Genomic DNA, 16,692 nt, shown 5'->3' on the forward strand with positions numbered 1-16,692 from the left:
TAAATGAAATTAAAGATAATGAAGTTGTCTTCAAATTTTACGACAGAATTTTTTCATAAAAAATGCATTACTTGTGAGATTTCCTGAGGGAAGAAATAAAAACGTCGAGGGGCGAAAACCATACGAGGAAGGTTTCAGCATTCAAAGAATATATCTAATTCTTAATAAATTAGATCCAAATAAATCTGAATTAACTGCTCGTAACCCACAGTTTATTGCGTATGCGATTAAAATGTTATTTCTATGCAATCACAAACTGAACCAGAATGATATTGCATCCAAACCCGAATTGATATTTTTATCTGGAAAAATTATATGACTGGAAATCAAATAATAATCTGAATCGGAATGCTTTAGTTCAATGTTGTTGTGGTAGGCAACACGACACTGTCAGAATCTGTGGTATATTTATGCGGTTAACTATCCATTACACAATACAAATCAACTAGTATATCCAAAGAAGGTCATTTACATCAGCTTATCTAATTATTGTTAATATACGCACCCAACGCCACCTATAACGTGCCTTGATTTTGGGTAGAGGCCGCGGACTTGGTTATCCTTATATTATTACTATTTACATCAGCTTATCCAATTATTGTTAATATGAGTACCCTACCTACACCACAAAACGTGCCTTGGGTGAGGGCCGCGGCCTTGAGTATCCCTATGTTAATATAAGCAATGAACCTTGACGGAAGTGAGATTGGCCATCACAAGGTCAATGGATATGCGCAGGTCTTAATGTTGTAGGTTGATTTTGTTACAATGCCTCAGGATTTTTGTATAAATTACAGGTTCGTATTTATATATTACAGTTTCGTATTTATAAATTACAGTTTCGTATTTATAAATTACAGTTTCGCATTTATAAATTACATTTACGTATTTATAAATTACAGTTTCGTATTTATAAATTACACTTTAGGGATAATTTAATTCGAATTGCATGATTTTGAAATTTTACCTGTAAATGTTTATGAACTTGCATGATTTGATTACAGTTTTCTTAATCAATCAACGTAGAAAACTAAGGCAAATTAAAATATTATATCGAACAATATGTCACCGAAGTTAAAATAAATTAATTGAATAAAAACTATTTGAACGGGAACAATGCTTAATTTCGACACGTCATGTATAAAAAAAATCAGCACAAATCCTCAAATTCCAGTTCAAATGAATTTATTTTATTATGTTTATCTACTTTTGCATGCTATGAAAAGGGTTACGATCCAGTCACAAATTGCTGGGACGATCGCGTGCTACCAGTTGAACTTCAACCTTCCTTCTTTTGTTAATGTGATGTATTAGTCAGCTGCAGAAGGTAGCAAATCCGCGCATTTGTTATCACAACCTTACACAACTATAGAATTTTTTTTAATTCGTTGACTCTTCCTTCTGACCCTTTTTACTTGTGCCATATAGAGACATTGACTTCTATCAAATACGCTTAATTAACTGCTTTAGCCTACTATGCATGAGCTGAACATAGTTAACTCTAAAAGAATAATGAACTACGACTATGCATGAGCTGAACATAGTTAACTCTAAAAGAATAATGAATGAATAAATAACAAGTGTTTGTGATTCAATTATTGCCCCCATACACCAAAAACAAATTAAATTGAGTGTAATTTTTTGCTTTCTTTGTCACCGTAAGTTCTTAACTTTGCCCCAGTAGCCAACAACAAAAGGCGTCCCTGTTTGTTGCCATCAATCTGACGTGAGTGATTTCCGCGGCACCTTTTGTTTGACTTGACCAGCCATGCTGATGGATATGATTTCCTAATAGCCCTGAAGTAAGTTATTATTTGCTGATTAAAAGAAACTAAGTGTTTTCTTTAGGTCCTCAGCGTCTTTTACTTTGGCGCAGGCATACCAATCATGAGTAAATTAAATGGTTCGAATTTTTCCCAGTCAAGTGTCGGAGTGTTTTGGTGATTCAATTCCAAAATGCCGATTGATGAGCGAATTTTACCAGCAGTATCATCAACTTTCTTAAACTGACCAAATATTTACACCAACTTTTTTATTGTACCAATCACTTGCAAAATTTTTTTGCTTAAGACCACCGACTCATCTGCGTCAATGATGAATCGATTTTTATGCGCACGAATGCAACATTACCGATTATTTAATTAAAAGATGTTAATTTTTAACAGGAACTCTGCTCAACGAAAGCTCCAGCAACACATGATTGTAAAATTAATTCTAATGTAAAAATTTAATTGTTAAAATATATTCCCATTTTCTTTCTCATCCATCAATTTTTTGAAGCTGCATTGTTAAAAAATGGGTGCTAAAGGTCGTTCTTTATTAGGCAATAAAACTGCATGGGGTAAGCAATTAATGATCGAAGAACTTCGATGTGGTCCGTGTTGATACTGTAAGAAATAGCAAATGTTTAGATCATCGGTTTTGAAATTAGGTTAAGTTGTGACAAAATATTTATACACATGCTGTATACACAGTTTATTGCGTCCAACATGAATAATGAGTTTTCATTTTCAAGCTAATTCAGTTATGATCGCTTGCCGTTCGCTTCATGCGTACCGGACTGAACAAATCGGTCCACTCTCGTAATAAGAGAAGAGGCCTTACAGTCCGAGGTCAGACGGATTACCTAATGACTTACGCAGGTCGATTGCGGTTGACTTACGCGTTTATTTGTGGAGTAATTAGAGTGCCTTTGAATAGGAGCGTAACTGGAACTGCTTCGCTGATAACGAGGGTATGGTTCGTGTAAAATTATTCGTGAAGGTATTGTTTCAAGGTGGTTGTAGAGTATTTGATGGAGATTTTTACAGTTTTGTTGATGGCTGTCAAGCATTTGATGCTGGTAGTCATGTCTTTGATGTTGATTCTCGAGCATTTTATACTGAGTGTCAAGTATTTGATGTTCGATGTCAAGTATTTGATGCAGGTTGTCATGTATTTGACGCAGGTTGTTATGTATTTGATGCAGGTTGTTATGTATTTGATGCTGATTGTTATGTATTTGATGCAGGTTGTTTTATATTTGATGCTGGTTTTCATATATTCGATGCAGGTTGTCATGTATTTGATGCTGCATGTAGTCATGTATATGGTGTTGATTCTCGAGCATTCGATGCTGAGTGTCCAGTATTTGATGCAGGTTGTCAAGTATTTGATTCTGGTGTGCAGTATTTGATGCTGGTTGTCAAATATTTGATGAAGGTTTTCACAGTTTGTGATGCTGGTCATCAAGTATTTGAGGATTATGCTTGAATATTTGATGTAGATTGTGACGTATTCGCGGCCAGTTGCCGAAGCAGTTTTGTGGCTGCACATGATAACGAGAAAAAAAGTTTGATTTAATTTGCTTAACACGGTATCAATGATACAACCGAGCTTAGTTTTAATTTATTCGGCATTGCATATCATCTTGAATTGTAATATGCAATTTTTATGAACGCTGGTTAGGGTCAGTCTTAAGCACACTGGTTTCCATTTGCATTTGTGTTGGTATCTTGATTCATCTACTATACCATTGTAAATGATATTATTTATAATATAATAACTATATTATTATAATAGTTATAATATTATGATATAATATATAATATTATTATATAAAATTACTTATAATAAAATTATAACTTTATGTTTATTTATGCATAAAACAATGACTTTAGATCAAATATCACTACAGCACGCAATACAACAAGCTCATTAATGTAATTATGGCTCATTCTTCATGCTTATGTACAAGGCACAGTCATTAAAATATGGTTATTTTCATTTTCGGCACAATGTAAATTCTTAAAGTAAAATTACTTGCACTTGGTAATTCAATGGCAGAAGTCAAAAAAATTTTAACATGCATAGCGGTATAAATATAACTTAAATTGGCAGTATGGTGATAGTGGCACTATTATCCTAAATGGTTCTCAATAAAGATTCTACAACTTATGTTGACCGGTGATCCTCTTAATGACTTTAGGTTTAATGTAAATATTTGTACTTTTTTGAGAATGAGTTATATTGATTGATTGAGAATGAGTTAAACAAGGCTCCTCCTGATTAGGGTAATATATTTATTGTTTTCGATAGACCGGTTTGCTTTAGAGTTTTCCAGTTCTCTTGAACTATGTAGATCTAGCGCGCGGTGTGGTATATAAATTTTATTTAAGAAAATGTGCTAGAAAACTGCTTACTCAATACAAAAGTTTCAAGATTTTGTCTGGCAACCGATCTTTGTGCGGAATCCCTTTTTGATAATTCATTGGTTTCTTGAATTTTACGTTATATACTGTTGAAGGTATTTTCCACTATAATTCAGTGAATAGTTCCACTAATTATGCTTTTATGGATAAACTTCAATAATATTTCACAATGCTTTGAAAAATAGCATAAAAGGATTAGTAATTTACACAATAACTCAAATGTTTTTCAATGATATTTTTCTCTAAAGTTCAATCAATAATGGGCTTATAATGTCGAGTACCGCACCTAGAGCCGCAGCAAGGCTCACCCGACACGTTCAGGTCACGACGTACACTGAGGTCACCGGACCAGCCCTCGGTTAGGATCCCTCAACCGCTCTGGAATGTAGGGCTGCGATATATATAGCAGTGGTACTGTTGTACGGTCGATGGTTAGTGACTCAGACGTGTCGATGTTAAAGTCATGCATCGTAAGACCGGTACTGAAAAAATATTTTTTCAATCGAGTATTGGATTTATAACAAATAGTCGGTAACGCCCGGTCACTCGGTTAATTTATTCCGTCATTGAGTCGATACCCTAATAATTTTGAACTCGAAAAACGTTTCACTTAATGTGATAACTAATATTTTTCAATCATTTCTTTAGGAAGACCGGTCACTTAATAAACTTACCGATAATTATCGTTTTTTTAAGTTTTACCGATAAAATGCAATTGAAAATTCAGTTTATATTTTTTGATTTCGCTTCGGTGAATTGAAGTTGCGTCAAATTGGCGCGAACTTTTTAAGCGATAAAGTTTTTATGCCGTTTAATTTTAGAAAATTCTAGCTATTTGAATAACGAAGCACGATCACTTAAAAAATGACTGTCCTAAAGTGGGGAAGTTAATTTTAACTTATTTATCATAAAATCTATTACAAGAATTTTGTAGGATTTTGCATGGAAGATTTAATGATTACAATTAATCAATTCAAAATCAATAGCTTTCAATCACGCATACCGGAATAATCTAGAAATTTTTTCAATAAATCAAGCATAAAACCAAACTCATTTCCCATTTTTAAGTAGACAGCAAATAGATATGCGAGGTAGGACCTAGAAAAGCACTCACTGGCGTTCGAGTATTGGTGTCCAATAGTAATAAAGTGAGTGCGTGAGGGCACTCATGCTCAAACTCATGCCTGCCACGCCATTGAGTCACGCTCGTCACGGCACTTCACACTCGCCCGGCCAAGAGGTCTCACTGCTGGCTCAAACTTGCCAAGCCAAGAGGATAAGAGGTTTTTCTGCTTACTCAAACTTGAAATGCTAAGAAGGCTCACTAGCAGCTGGTTCAAACTAGTCAGGCAAAGAGGTCTCACTCGCTGCTGGCTCAAAGTTGTGAGGCTAAAAAGGCTCACTAGCTGCTGGCTCAAACTAGTCAGGCAAAGAGGTCTCACTCGCTGCTGGCTCAAAGTTGTGAGGCTAAGAAGTCTCACTAGCTGCTGACTCAAACTTGCTAGTCTAAGAGGTCTCACTAGCTGCTGACTCAAACTTGCTAGTCTAAGAGGTCTCACTAGCTGCTGGCTCAAACTTGTCAGGCTAAAAAGGCTCACTAGCTGCTGACTCAAACTAGTCAGGCAAAGAGGTCTCACTAGCTGCTGGCTCAAACTTGCCAGGCTAAGAGGTCTCACTGAGATGGTTCAAACTTGTCAGCCTAAGAGTTCTCACTAGCTCCTGACTCAAATTTGGCACGCTAGTAGGGCTCTCTAGCTGCTGGCTCAAACTTGCTAGGCTAAGAGGTCTCACCGAGATGGTTTTAATGCAAACAGATATCGTTTTGAAGAATTTATTTAGTTATACATTACGATAATATGCGTTATGAACTACGTTTAAATATCTCAATAAATGCTTGACCTAACAAGAAATTGGTATCACATGCAGCTATGCTAAAACCTTGGAAAAATGTCAAATAATTAACACGAGCAGAACTGTTATTCATTTTGTCGCATTATAATTCCAAAAAAATTTTTACGACATATGTACAGAATTGATCAATAATCTTTTATTGATGTGGTTAAATTATCGAACTAATATCAAGCTGAGTTTGAAATAGTTTAAGCTGAATTGTTTTTTTTTGTTAAAATAAAGTGTGGGTTCAAATGCATATTAATTATTTATCAATTGTACCTTGAATTAATGGTGATATAAGATAATATTTTGGAATTTCAAGCACTAAATTTCATATTTCCGTAATTTAATAAATTCAAGGTCCATACGTCCATATTAAGAATTCTATTACAATAAATAAAACATACACATTGTATTATATCTTTTTAACATTTATTAATTTCAACGGATTTATAAGCTATAGGTATTTAATATCTAGGCACAATTATGTGGAAGACTTGGTAATACTGGAAGCCCAATAGGTACGTTCATCAACGCCCTGGAATTACACAACATTTGTTGACATTACCTATCATTGAACAAACGCTCCTTACTACAGAAAATCATTCGTGAAATTTGAAAGCTTGTATCCCCAATACGCATGAAATATTAAATTACAATACGTTTATCAACGCCATGCAATTAGAACAGTTGGGGTATAGCTAGGAATATAATTTACTTGAATGATTACATTACAAATCGAGTTGGCTGAATATAAGAAGTTTATTCCGGTTATCCACGAGGTTGCTTTGTTGCTTACTTCAATACTCGTTTATTTTTCAGATCACACATTATTCAAATATACGATCTCTACTCATCGGACAGTTTCCCAGCGCATGTAATCGACATTTCACAACTCATGCTCATATTGTACACATGTGACATTTCCATCATTTTATAGATACCCTAAGCGTGACTAGTTTTCCGAAATTCATTCATTTTTGTCAATTTCTTCAAAATTTTAAAATCGTCTCAAGAATTGTTTTCAAGATATTTAAAGTTTTCGAACCTTCATTTAATCCTCTTCTTCCATCAAATCCATCATCTCAAAGATCTTTTTATTGACAGTCTTCCTTCTTGCCTCGTCGCGATGGCTCTGTGCATTCAAATCTAAGTTGGGAAGATGCCCTGATTTTTCTGGCTCACTTGTGCTATTGAAACTTCTGAAGAATTTCTTGTTCATTGAACGTTCATTTGAATCTTCATCCGATGATAGATCATTATTCAGAGCCTTATAATTTGGTTGAATTGAAAATTTGCTTTCATTGTTGGAAAATTGAGATGCCTTAACTCGGTTCTTAGTCACCATGAAATTTCCATCATCAATTGACTCCTGCAATCTTTTTTTGCCTTGTGAGGCCTCCGTGACCCAAACGAAAGAGTCTCCATGAATTATAGTTTCATTTGCCCTCTCAGCCTCAAGGTTTTCGATGCTTCGTTTCGTAAGACTCCTCTTCCTGCGTTTTGGCAGGTTAGTTTCGACGCACAAAACGACCAAAGGATTATCGCAGGATATTTTCTCTTGTGCCAGAAGTTGCATCGACTGCAGACTGGAGGCGTGACCAACCCTCATCGCGGCGGATGACGTCCAAGCGTTGCAGTTGTCGGCCTTCTCACCGCGCCGCGTCGCACCGTGCCAGACGTACTTGTTAGGCCTGTCAATCAATTTTGGTTAGATCAGATGTTTAATACATAAAATTAGTTAAATTCCCGAATCTAGCTTTGATATTTTGATTCATCTCATTGTCCTCACTGTAGCTTATGATAATAATATAACTTATTGCCTAAGCTCTAAAAATATTAAAGAAATTGTGCAAATTGCAATCCTCTGAATTGCGAGAACTTCTCTTCGTGTCTAGCTGCTGTTACCATTAGATTTTTGTAGCTTAAATATTTAGGCTTCGAATTAGAATTTTCCATCAGTTTAACAAAACCGATGTGCCAAAAATATTTTAGATGACTCCTGAATACTCAGTATTAAATAAAAATAAATTACAGCACAAAAACCAAGTGGCATGCACCAAAGACAAGGAGACATACTATGGTACTAAACAATATGAGAACATCGTTCGTCATTTTGCTTTCACGGCAATATACTGGCAACACGAAAACCTTACACTGAAGAACCTCAACAGGTTTAAAAGGGGGAGGCATAGAAGCTTGTACAACGCATGTCACTTGAAGAATTATGAATTGCCAACTAAGGAAAAACTATACTAAATTGCCGGATTATGATTAGCCATAATGTATTGCGAATAAAGATATTTAGATTTACAGATATTTACATAAAGATATTGCTTTACAACATGAGTGTAATATTCCATCTTATCGAACTATTTTCGAGTTTTGCGAAGCTTATTATGATGTTTGCAATTGGCACATTTTACAATTATTGCCAATTCATTGTCATCTCACGGCATGAAATTATATTGAATAAATCAACTCCAGCATCACATAAGTAGGGTAAATCTTGAAAAAAATAATTTGCGGTTTAATCAAAATCGTTTTCTAAACCACCATTGTAAAATCTTTGCACGTAGGAATTTTTCTCTTCCTAAATTAATTTAGGTCAATCACCAGAACAGAATCATCACATGGCACGCAAATTGATGACAATAACTAAAAATTCATTGTATATTATTTGAACTTGTTTCAATAGAATGTTAAGTTCTTGCTCATGCGTCTCTATAAGATCAATGAGTGAAAAAATATAACTCAGTATACTCACTGCAGTGAGTAACAGAAAGCGCATTTTCTCGTCGACGAAAACGTGTAGTCACGGACGTGCAGACAGACGGACAGACAGACGGACGGACATAATAATAATAATAATAATAGTGGTTTCAGTGTTTAGTAGGCCGTAGGCCTGTCGCCGATTCTTAACATCGCAGAACATTCACAGAATTTTGCGGTCTCGAACTCGCAACTCACTGCTCCAATTCTGCTGTGCTCAACCGCCCGGCCTCCTTGCCGATTCTGACCAGAAACTGGAGCACAGAGCTGGGATCGAACCCGCGCCTCTCTGCTCCAATCCTGGTACTCTGAGCTGTAAACACTGGGACACCCTGCCCTTGAAAAATGCACAATAGTGCATTTTTTCCATGTATGAGAAAATGCGCTAAAACATCAATAAATATGCTCACCATCGTTCACTTTCAGCCACGTTTTGACCGTCAAACGAGTAGATCTTCGGCGCCTCCAAGAACAGCCCTCCTGTGAGACTCAAGTCTTGCCATGAGCTTAGGATAGTCTCCCCCTTAAAAGAAAATAATATACTTCTTCAAAATTAACGTATTCTTTTTTATGGTCCAATCATTAAAATTGTATGACTGGATGTTTGCTTCGCTATGGGGAAAGCTCATTTTTTCAAATAATGTATTACTTTTAATTTAAAAATGTAGAATTAAATTAGATGAACCCTTTCGAATTAAGGAAAATCCAATTCGGAAAGGAATAAATTGCTTGATATGATACGTAGGAGCAATGGAAAAACATGAATTTTATTTTTTGTCAGTATCATGGCTAGTCTTGCCAGTCCAATCAGACCACATAGCAAACGATTCACCTGAATTGGATCAAGCCAGGATAAATGTCAACCTATATATAAAGAGAACTTGGGTCATCGAACAAGATGACTTTGGCCAAGATCATTTCAACTGATTGACAACTACAACTATTTCCTAATAAAATAAGTAGCAAAATGAAAGGAAAAGAAAGGCTTGCCAATGAGATATATAAGGATAACGTATTAACATACATTAGGATATTAAAGGAAATCTTCTCTTACCCTGAGGTTGACCAGAGGCAAATTCTGCAGAGTAGATCTGACGAGCGACGTGATACCGGACGAGTCGGCCAGGAATGCTCTAAAAAATTAATTACATTTGAATTAAACACATTCTTGATGAGAATGAATAATCAACATATCAGATTTCGATTTTTTTTGTTCACTTTAACTGCTGAAAGCATGTGTGATAATTTTTATTTTCAGAATAGAGTAGGTATCGTTCCAACATTCTGGTACGCAAGATATCCAAAAGAGGGCAACTATGATATTTCGTTAAAATTAATTTCAGAAACGATTCCAGAAAATAATCGGTCGCTGGAAATATTGCTAGCGACGGTAAACCTGTCATTTGCTGCTGTCAACTAAAACTGATGTGCCGATTATGTGTTGACCCAATTTTATTTTTATACAGTTGATTATATATTTGTCAACAGAAGCAAAACTTTGAAAGGTATAAATTTCAAATTGAAATTTTATGTAAACCATACCTGAAGGATCCAGTCAGCCCTGCAGATCGCGCTTGTCGATAGCACGAAAAATCGGCGGCTTTTTGGCCTTTCATGTCGCCCGACACGGGCTCGTTGAGCGCGGCCACACGGAGGTGCTGTGAAGAGGGAAATTAGTGAGGGTCACACGTAGGAAAGTAGTCTGTAAAGAGGCGTGTATGGGAAGTCTGTACACGTAGGGAAAAAGTCTGTATGGGACGTGTAAGGGAAGTCTGTACATGTAGGGAAAAAGCCTGTAAGGAATTTGTAAGGGAAGTCTGTACACGTAGGAAAATAGTCTGTAAGAGGCGTGTAAGGGAATTCTGTTCACGTAGGGAAAAATTATGTAAGGAATGTTTAAGGGAAGTCTGTACACGTAGGGAAAAAGTATGTAAAGGAAGTGTAAGGGAAGTCCGTACACGTAGGGAAAAAGTCTGTAAGGAATGTGTAAAGGAAGTCTGTACACGTAGGGAAAAAGTCTGTAGGGGGACTGTAAATGAGGGGAAAAACCTGTGATGGAGCTGTGAATGAGGAAGAAAAGCAGTCAGTAATAAGCCTGCGATTAAGAAGAACATCAAGAAAGCTGTAGAAATATTAAATCAGCACCAGGGGGTGAAAATATATAGAAAATCAGTGAGGGATAAGCTATGAATGAGATGAGGGTATAAGAACTGAGGGTAATTGGAGTTGAGTCTGTAAAAATATTTAGGTCCTTGAAAGAAAAAAAGTCATTGAAACTGCTATAAATTAAATGAAAGCTGTTTATTATGAAAAGCTGACTTGAAGTGATAAATAGCACTGGCCAAGTTACGCGTAATAAAAATGTCAAAGTAATATTTTCACGTTTCTTCAATTTCAACTGCCCTCTAATAATCATAAAATGTTACTTATTTCCTTGACATTAGTTTCAAAATTGACCAAGTTATCATACCTCGCCGCTGCTGCTGCCCCAGTTTTCTCCAAGCGGCGTCTGCACATAAAATAATTGAGTTACTCTCCAATTGTAAAATGAAAAATGTTGTAAAAAGGTTGAAAAAAGGTTGTAAAAAGGTTGTAAACATTTAATGCAACAAATGTTATTGCAATTAAATTCAAATCTTATGAGTAAATTGATGCATCATTATTTCCTTCTTTTCGCAAACTGAAAAATATATATATATAAATTTTATATTATTCATTTTTTTCCTCGATTGAAATTTTTTATCATAACAGCAGGTGAAAAAGTTTTTCTCCAAAAGCTGTTCGAAAAAACCGCTTTGTGCAATCTTTATAATAAAAGAATACGTTACCATGCAAGACGACGAAAATACCAAAAAAAAGTTAAACTGAATAAAATAATACATAATGTTGCCTTACTTGTGTTGGCCTCCAGCCGCCCTCGTCAGTTTCGTAGTCAGGGCTCGGTTCAGGCTGGGAAGAGAAATGTCTTGAGATAAATCAAATGAGAAATGATTTCTTGAATTAAATGATTTCTTGAGAAATTAAATCCACTTTTTATGTTTGCAAGCAATGTAATCAAAATCATATACTAGTTATGATTATAATAATTTGCTGGCTATCTGATCAAATTCAAGTTGGTTCAAGTCCAGTAATGACGTGCTAAAAATTCGGAATGAAGTTCAACAGGTTATAAGCAAAGAATAGACGGATGACTGTCAATTTGTTCCGTTTCCTTTACATGTGTACGAGATAAACTTTTTAAAATAACTCGGTCTACGAATAAGACTAGCATTTATTAATCATGAAAAATATTCTACGCCGCAAACAAGTTTCTACGCCTTATGGTAACCTCTGAAACGCCTAACATCCTTTGGCTATTAATTCCGGGGTGCTCATGTACCACTACTGTAGCCGGGGTGCTCATGGTTACATGTACCACTACTGTAGCCGGGGTGTTCATGGTTACATGTACCACTACTGTAGCCGGGATGTTCATGGTTACATGTACCACTACTACTCACGCCGGGGTGCTCATGGTATGTGTGATCGTGGTTGTACGACTGATGGCCGTAGTCGCTACGGTCGCGACTGTCGTAGAAGTAATCTTGTCCAAGAGGAAGTCGAGTATCGGTGTCCATGCTCGAACCGTGACCGTTGCCGGGCGAACCGTGGCCGTTACGACCGGATCCATGCCCGTTGTGACCGGAACCGTGCTTGCTGTGACCGGAACCGTGACCGTTGTGACGTTCGTGAGAAGTGCGATCATGGTGGGAAGTCGGCTGAAAATCAAAGAAAATTCCGAGCAATAATTATAAAATATTATCTCTATTTTTAGCGGCTCATGTTGTATATAGAGATAGCAAAGGTTATCTTAATCACATTGTATCTTAATTGTAATAATGTTAACAATACTATATTCTAATTAATCTTGTTGAAAAATCGCTTTCTTAGTTTATATATATTGAAATTTTCATGTCATACATTCAAGTCAGCCTTGTTTATGACAGATGTATAATATTTTCAGCGAATTTAGAGATCGCGAAGGCCTTTAATGAAATGAGATATAACTAAATTTAATTAAATCTAAAAGAAAATATTATAACTATTTACCTGATGCTCATGGACGTTTGGTGGGCCTCGTTGGTTGATATTCCTCTGTCATCATTAAAGATAAAAATCAGGCAACAAATCAATCAAATTATTCCATTTATTATCCCAAAAAAGCTTTATTAAATTGAAAAATTTTGCTTTTGTTTTTCTTTTATTATCAAAAAATCTTAAATCATTGTTCAAGATCCAATATCATGGTTTTTAGCAAATTGTAATGAAACTACCTTGTAAAAATATTGATTTACTTACGACGATATCTCAGTCTAATAGTCTACGAAAATGAGGATGCAGTGTTTATTAATATTAATTGAAAAGAAATTAGATTATAATCCTTTGTGCTTACACCCATACATTACAAAATTATTAATGTGTTGCAATTAAAAATACTAAATTTTCATATTCAATACTTAAATTCAATAGATGCATAATATTCGCACTCACGTCTTTGCTCTGTATCATCGGGTCTCCCCATGGACTTGGTTGCTGCTCAAAAAGTTTTATAACAAAAGAAATTCTGTCTTAACACGAAGCAATATACGAAAATTGCAATTTTAGCTCGCCCGGAAAATTTTCTGTTCATACAATTCAGAACTTATAGGCTAGGTCTGCGCAAATTAGAAAGAATTTGCGTAGACTAAGAAAGAAAGCGAACTAATTAAGGTAAAAAGGCCATTTAGAATAGGAACTTCAGCTTATTTTCCGCGTTCCAAATTTTCATTGGGTCCAAAAATGTGACCTTCAAAATTGATTCACTAATTTCATTAAAAATCATGTTTTTAATATTTTTTATCATCAATGGTAAATTTTTTAATATGTGTTGATTAGTTTGGAACTTTTATAAGCTACGGAAACTATACTTGATCACCGGACATACACCTGCAATTTGGTAATAATCAAGTATTATTTGATGATAAATTTCTAATCAATGTTAATCTTTATCTTAATTCTTAATCTGTTTATTTCGGGAATTTGGTTTAATGGTAAATGTGGAAGTTCATGGAACCGACGAAATATATGTCTTTTGTTTAAATTTATTGGATCCGCGAAAATTCATCCTACATACCTACACACACACGCATGCAAATGTGTTTAAAATTTAGAACTATTATTTTGAACTCAATTTTTTCTCATATTATCTATTATTAACTAATTCTAAATCATTTGATTTCATTCTGTATATTTAATTAATTAATATTTAATATAATATTTAATTTAATATAATATAATATTTAATTTATACTTAACTTAAAAAGTTCTCTAGACGTAGCAATCTAAATCTACCCCCTTGCCTGCTTCACTTGCAAGGCATACTTGTCTGTTAATTGAACTACTCGCCTTGTGATGGTGACTCCATGATAATGATTATTGAGTATTTTATTCAATTGCGAACTGCATTAATACCATTTTTATTAGTGCAAAACTGTTCATGCGGCCGTAATATAAGTATTAACTGTTCATGCTGCCGTAATATAAATTTACAGACAAACGACAGCTGAAAGGGTGAATAAAACCTGGAAATTATTTCTGGCAATAACAGATTGTAGAAAAAAAACGAGAACGTGCCAGTAAAACAAGGAAACTGAACTCCGACGATAAAAGATCAAAAAAGTATAAATGAGAGTAGCAAAAAAATCTTGAAATTCGCTCCAGCAAAATACCAGATTAAAAAAATTATAGAAGAACGTACTTGTAAAATCTGCAAATGCACTCCGGCAATAACATATTGGGGAAAAAAAAACAGAGATGAACGCTGCAGTAAAAACTGTGAATGGTCGCAGGCAGTAAGAAGAATGGCGCGACGGGCGCGCGAATGCTAATACAGCGACGTTAACTTAGCATGAGAACAGCAGAGGAAATAACGCTTCATTTGAGCGCTGCCCTGCTTCCGGTCCTGCTTCCTGTGTGATCTGTGTGATCTGTGTGATCTGTGTGATCTGTGTGATCTGTGTGATCTGTGTGATCTGTGTGATCTGTGTGATCTGTGTGATCTATATTTATAATAATAATATTTTTATCAATATTGATATTATTAAAATAAACCTCATTGCTAAAAATTCAATATAAATTTACACACAATTCCAAACTATAATAACACAAGACCAATATTTAAATTACTCACACGTTATTTATCAACAACGTATGCAAATTTTCGTTCACCTTGTGAATGCAATCGGGTTCATTGCGTTCAGTTTATAAAACTTTTGTATGTTGTTGATCTTATGTGCATTGAAATATATTTATCTAATAACAACAGACTCACCCAGGACGGCTTATTCCTACGGCCGTGCAGGATCTCGGGGACATTCCCCCCCACGGGGGGCAGCGGCCTCATCCCCTGGCTCTCAGAGGCATCAGTCAGCACCGTCCCCAACTGCCGGGGTTATAGGTATTATTGCACGTATACCTATACCTATGTACATAGCCAGCTGCCGGGGGTTATAGGTATTATATTAGATAGATACACCAATATTACCAGCTACCGATAGTTATAAGTATTATATTAGATAAAAACACCTATTACCAGCGACCGATAGTTATAAGTATTATATATGTACACCTATATTACCAGCAGCCGATGGTTATAAGTATTATATTAGATATATACACCTATATTACCAGCTAACGAGGGTTATATTGAACCTGTAACTACCTACATACAGTATACAGGCAGGTGCCGGGGGTTATAGACATTATAATAGATATAATACCTATAGATACACCTATATTACCTGCTACTGAAGGGTATAAGTTTTATTATACCTGTACCTACCAATATAGCCAGCTAATGAGGGTTATAGGTTTTATTGAACCTTTACCTACCTACATATATAGCCAGGTGCCGAGTTTATAGGTACCTATTATATTAGATATATTCACCTATATTACCAGCTAACGATGGTTATAGGTATTATCGTACCTATACCTACCTACATATATAGCCAGCTGCCGGGGGTTATAGACACTTAATAAGATATATACACGCCTATATTACTTAGACCAGTTGCCGAGGATTATAGCTATAATATTACCTATACCTACCTATATTACCTATAACCAGTTGCATAGGGCTATAGATATTATATAACCATCATTTAAGTATGACACCTATTACCAGTTCACGAAGGTTAAAGGTTTTATATTACCTACATAATCAATATTACTTTATATTACTTATTGGCACCTGCCCAGGCCATCGGTTCTACATAATTATTGTTGCACTATATATGTAATACTTGAAAATAAATTATCAAAATGATATTTAATCATTTATCACAGGTAATGAAAATTTATCCCACAGTAAGATTTTTTCATCTGATCAGGCTAAGATTGTAATACTTGAAAAAAAAACATTATAAAAATAATATATAATCATTCATAATTCATAATCATCTCACCATAATTTCTCGCCATCCTCGCGACGTCCTAGCGAACATTGAGTCATCGGCTATCACGTAGGCGAGGCTGCCTACCGAGTACGATGTCCAGTCCTGCTAGTCATAATGTTTCAGTGATATCCGTTATAGAATTTCCTTATTTTAATTACTTAATCCAATGGAAATAAGTGTTATAAATAAGGTGAATATTTTCACTGGGGTTAGAAATAAGGTCCAGGGGAAATATATTTTAGAGGATCTTCTTCTGCGGACGCGGCGTATCAAGTCTTATCAATTATCTGAATGCGATAAGTCAGATAATTATTATTTACCTGAATTGTTATTTGATAATTGTTAGTTATCAGATTATTATT

The 16,692-nt window shown here is 35.2% G+C and overlaps 1 protein-coding gene across 1 annotated transcript in view; it reads right to left on the reverse strand.

The window, feature by feature from the left end:
- Window positions 1-6,005: 6,005 nt before the first annotated feature.
- Window positions 6,006-16,692, reverse strand: part of LOC108682925 (collagen alpha-1(XVIII) chain) — a 29,728-nt gene continuing 19,041 nt past the window's right edge. Inside the window, exons 17-27 of the mRNA XM_018172182.1 lie at window positions 16,340-16,432; window positions 15,205-15,315; window positions 13,386-13,427; window positions 12,945-12,989; window positions 12,356-12,613; window positions 11,751-11,804; window positions 11,326-11,364; window positions 10,398-10,513; window positions 9,910-9,988; window positions 9,266-9,378; window positions 6,006-7,777 (exon numbers count right to left, since the gene is read on the reverse strand). Of these exons, the coding sequence (XP_018027671.1) occupies window positions 7,138-7,777; window positions 9,266-9,378; window positions 9,910-9,988; window positions 10,398-10,513; window positions 11,326-11,364; window positions 11,751-11,804; window positions 12,356-12,613; window positions 12,945-12,989; window positions 13,386-13,427; window positions 15,205-15,315; window positions 16,340-16,432 (1,590 nt within the window). The 3' untranslated portion in view covers window positions 6,006-7,137. The remainder of the gene's footprint in view (window positions 7,778-9,265; window positions 9,379-9,909; window positions 9,989-10,397; window positions 10,514-11,325; window positions 11,365-11,750; window positions 11,805-12,355; window positions 12,614-12,944; window positions 12,990-13,385; window positions 13,428-15,204; window positions 15,316-16,339; window positions 16,433-16,692) is intronic.

The sequence above is a fragment of the Hyalella azteca genome, unplaced genomic scaffold, assembly GCF_000764305.2.
Source record: "Hyalella azteca isolate HAZT.00-mixed unplaced genomic scaffold, Hazt_2.0.2 contig6408, whole genome shotgun sequence".
NCBI classification, from domain to species: domain Eukaryota; kingdom Metazoa; phylum Arthropoda; class Malacostraca; order Amphipoda; family Hyalellidae; genus Hyalella; species Hyalella azteca.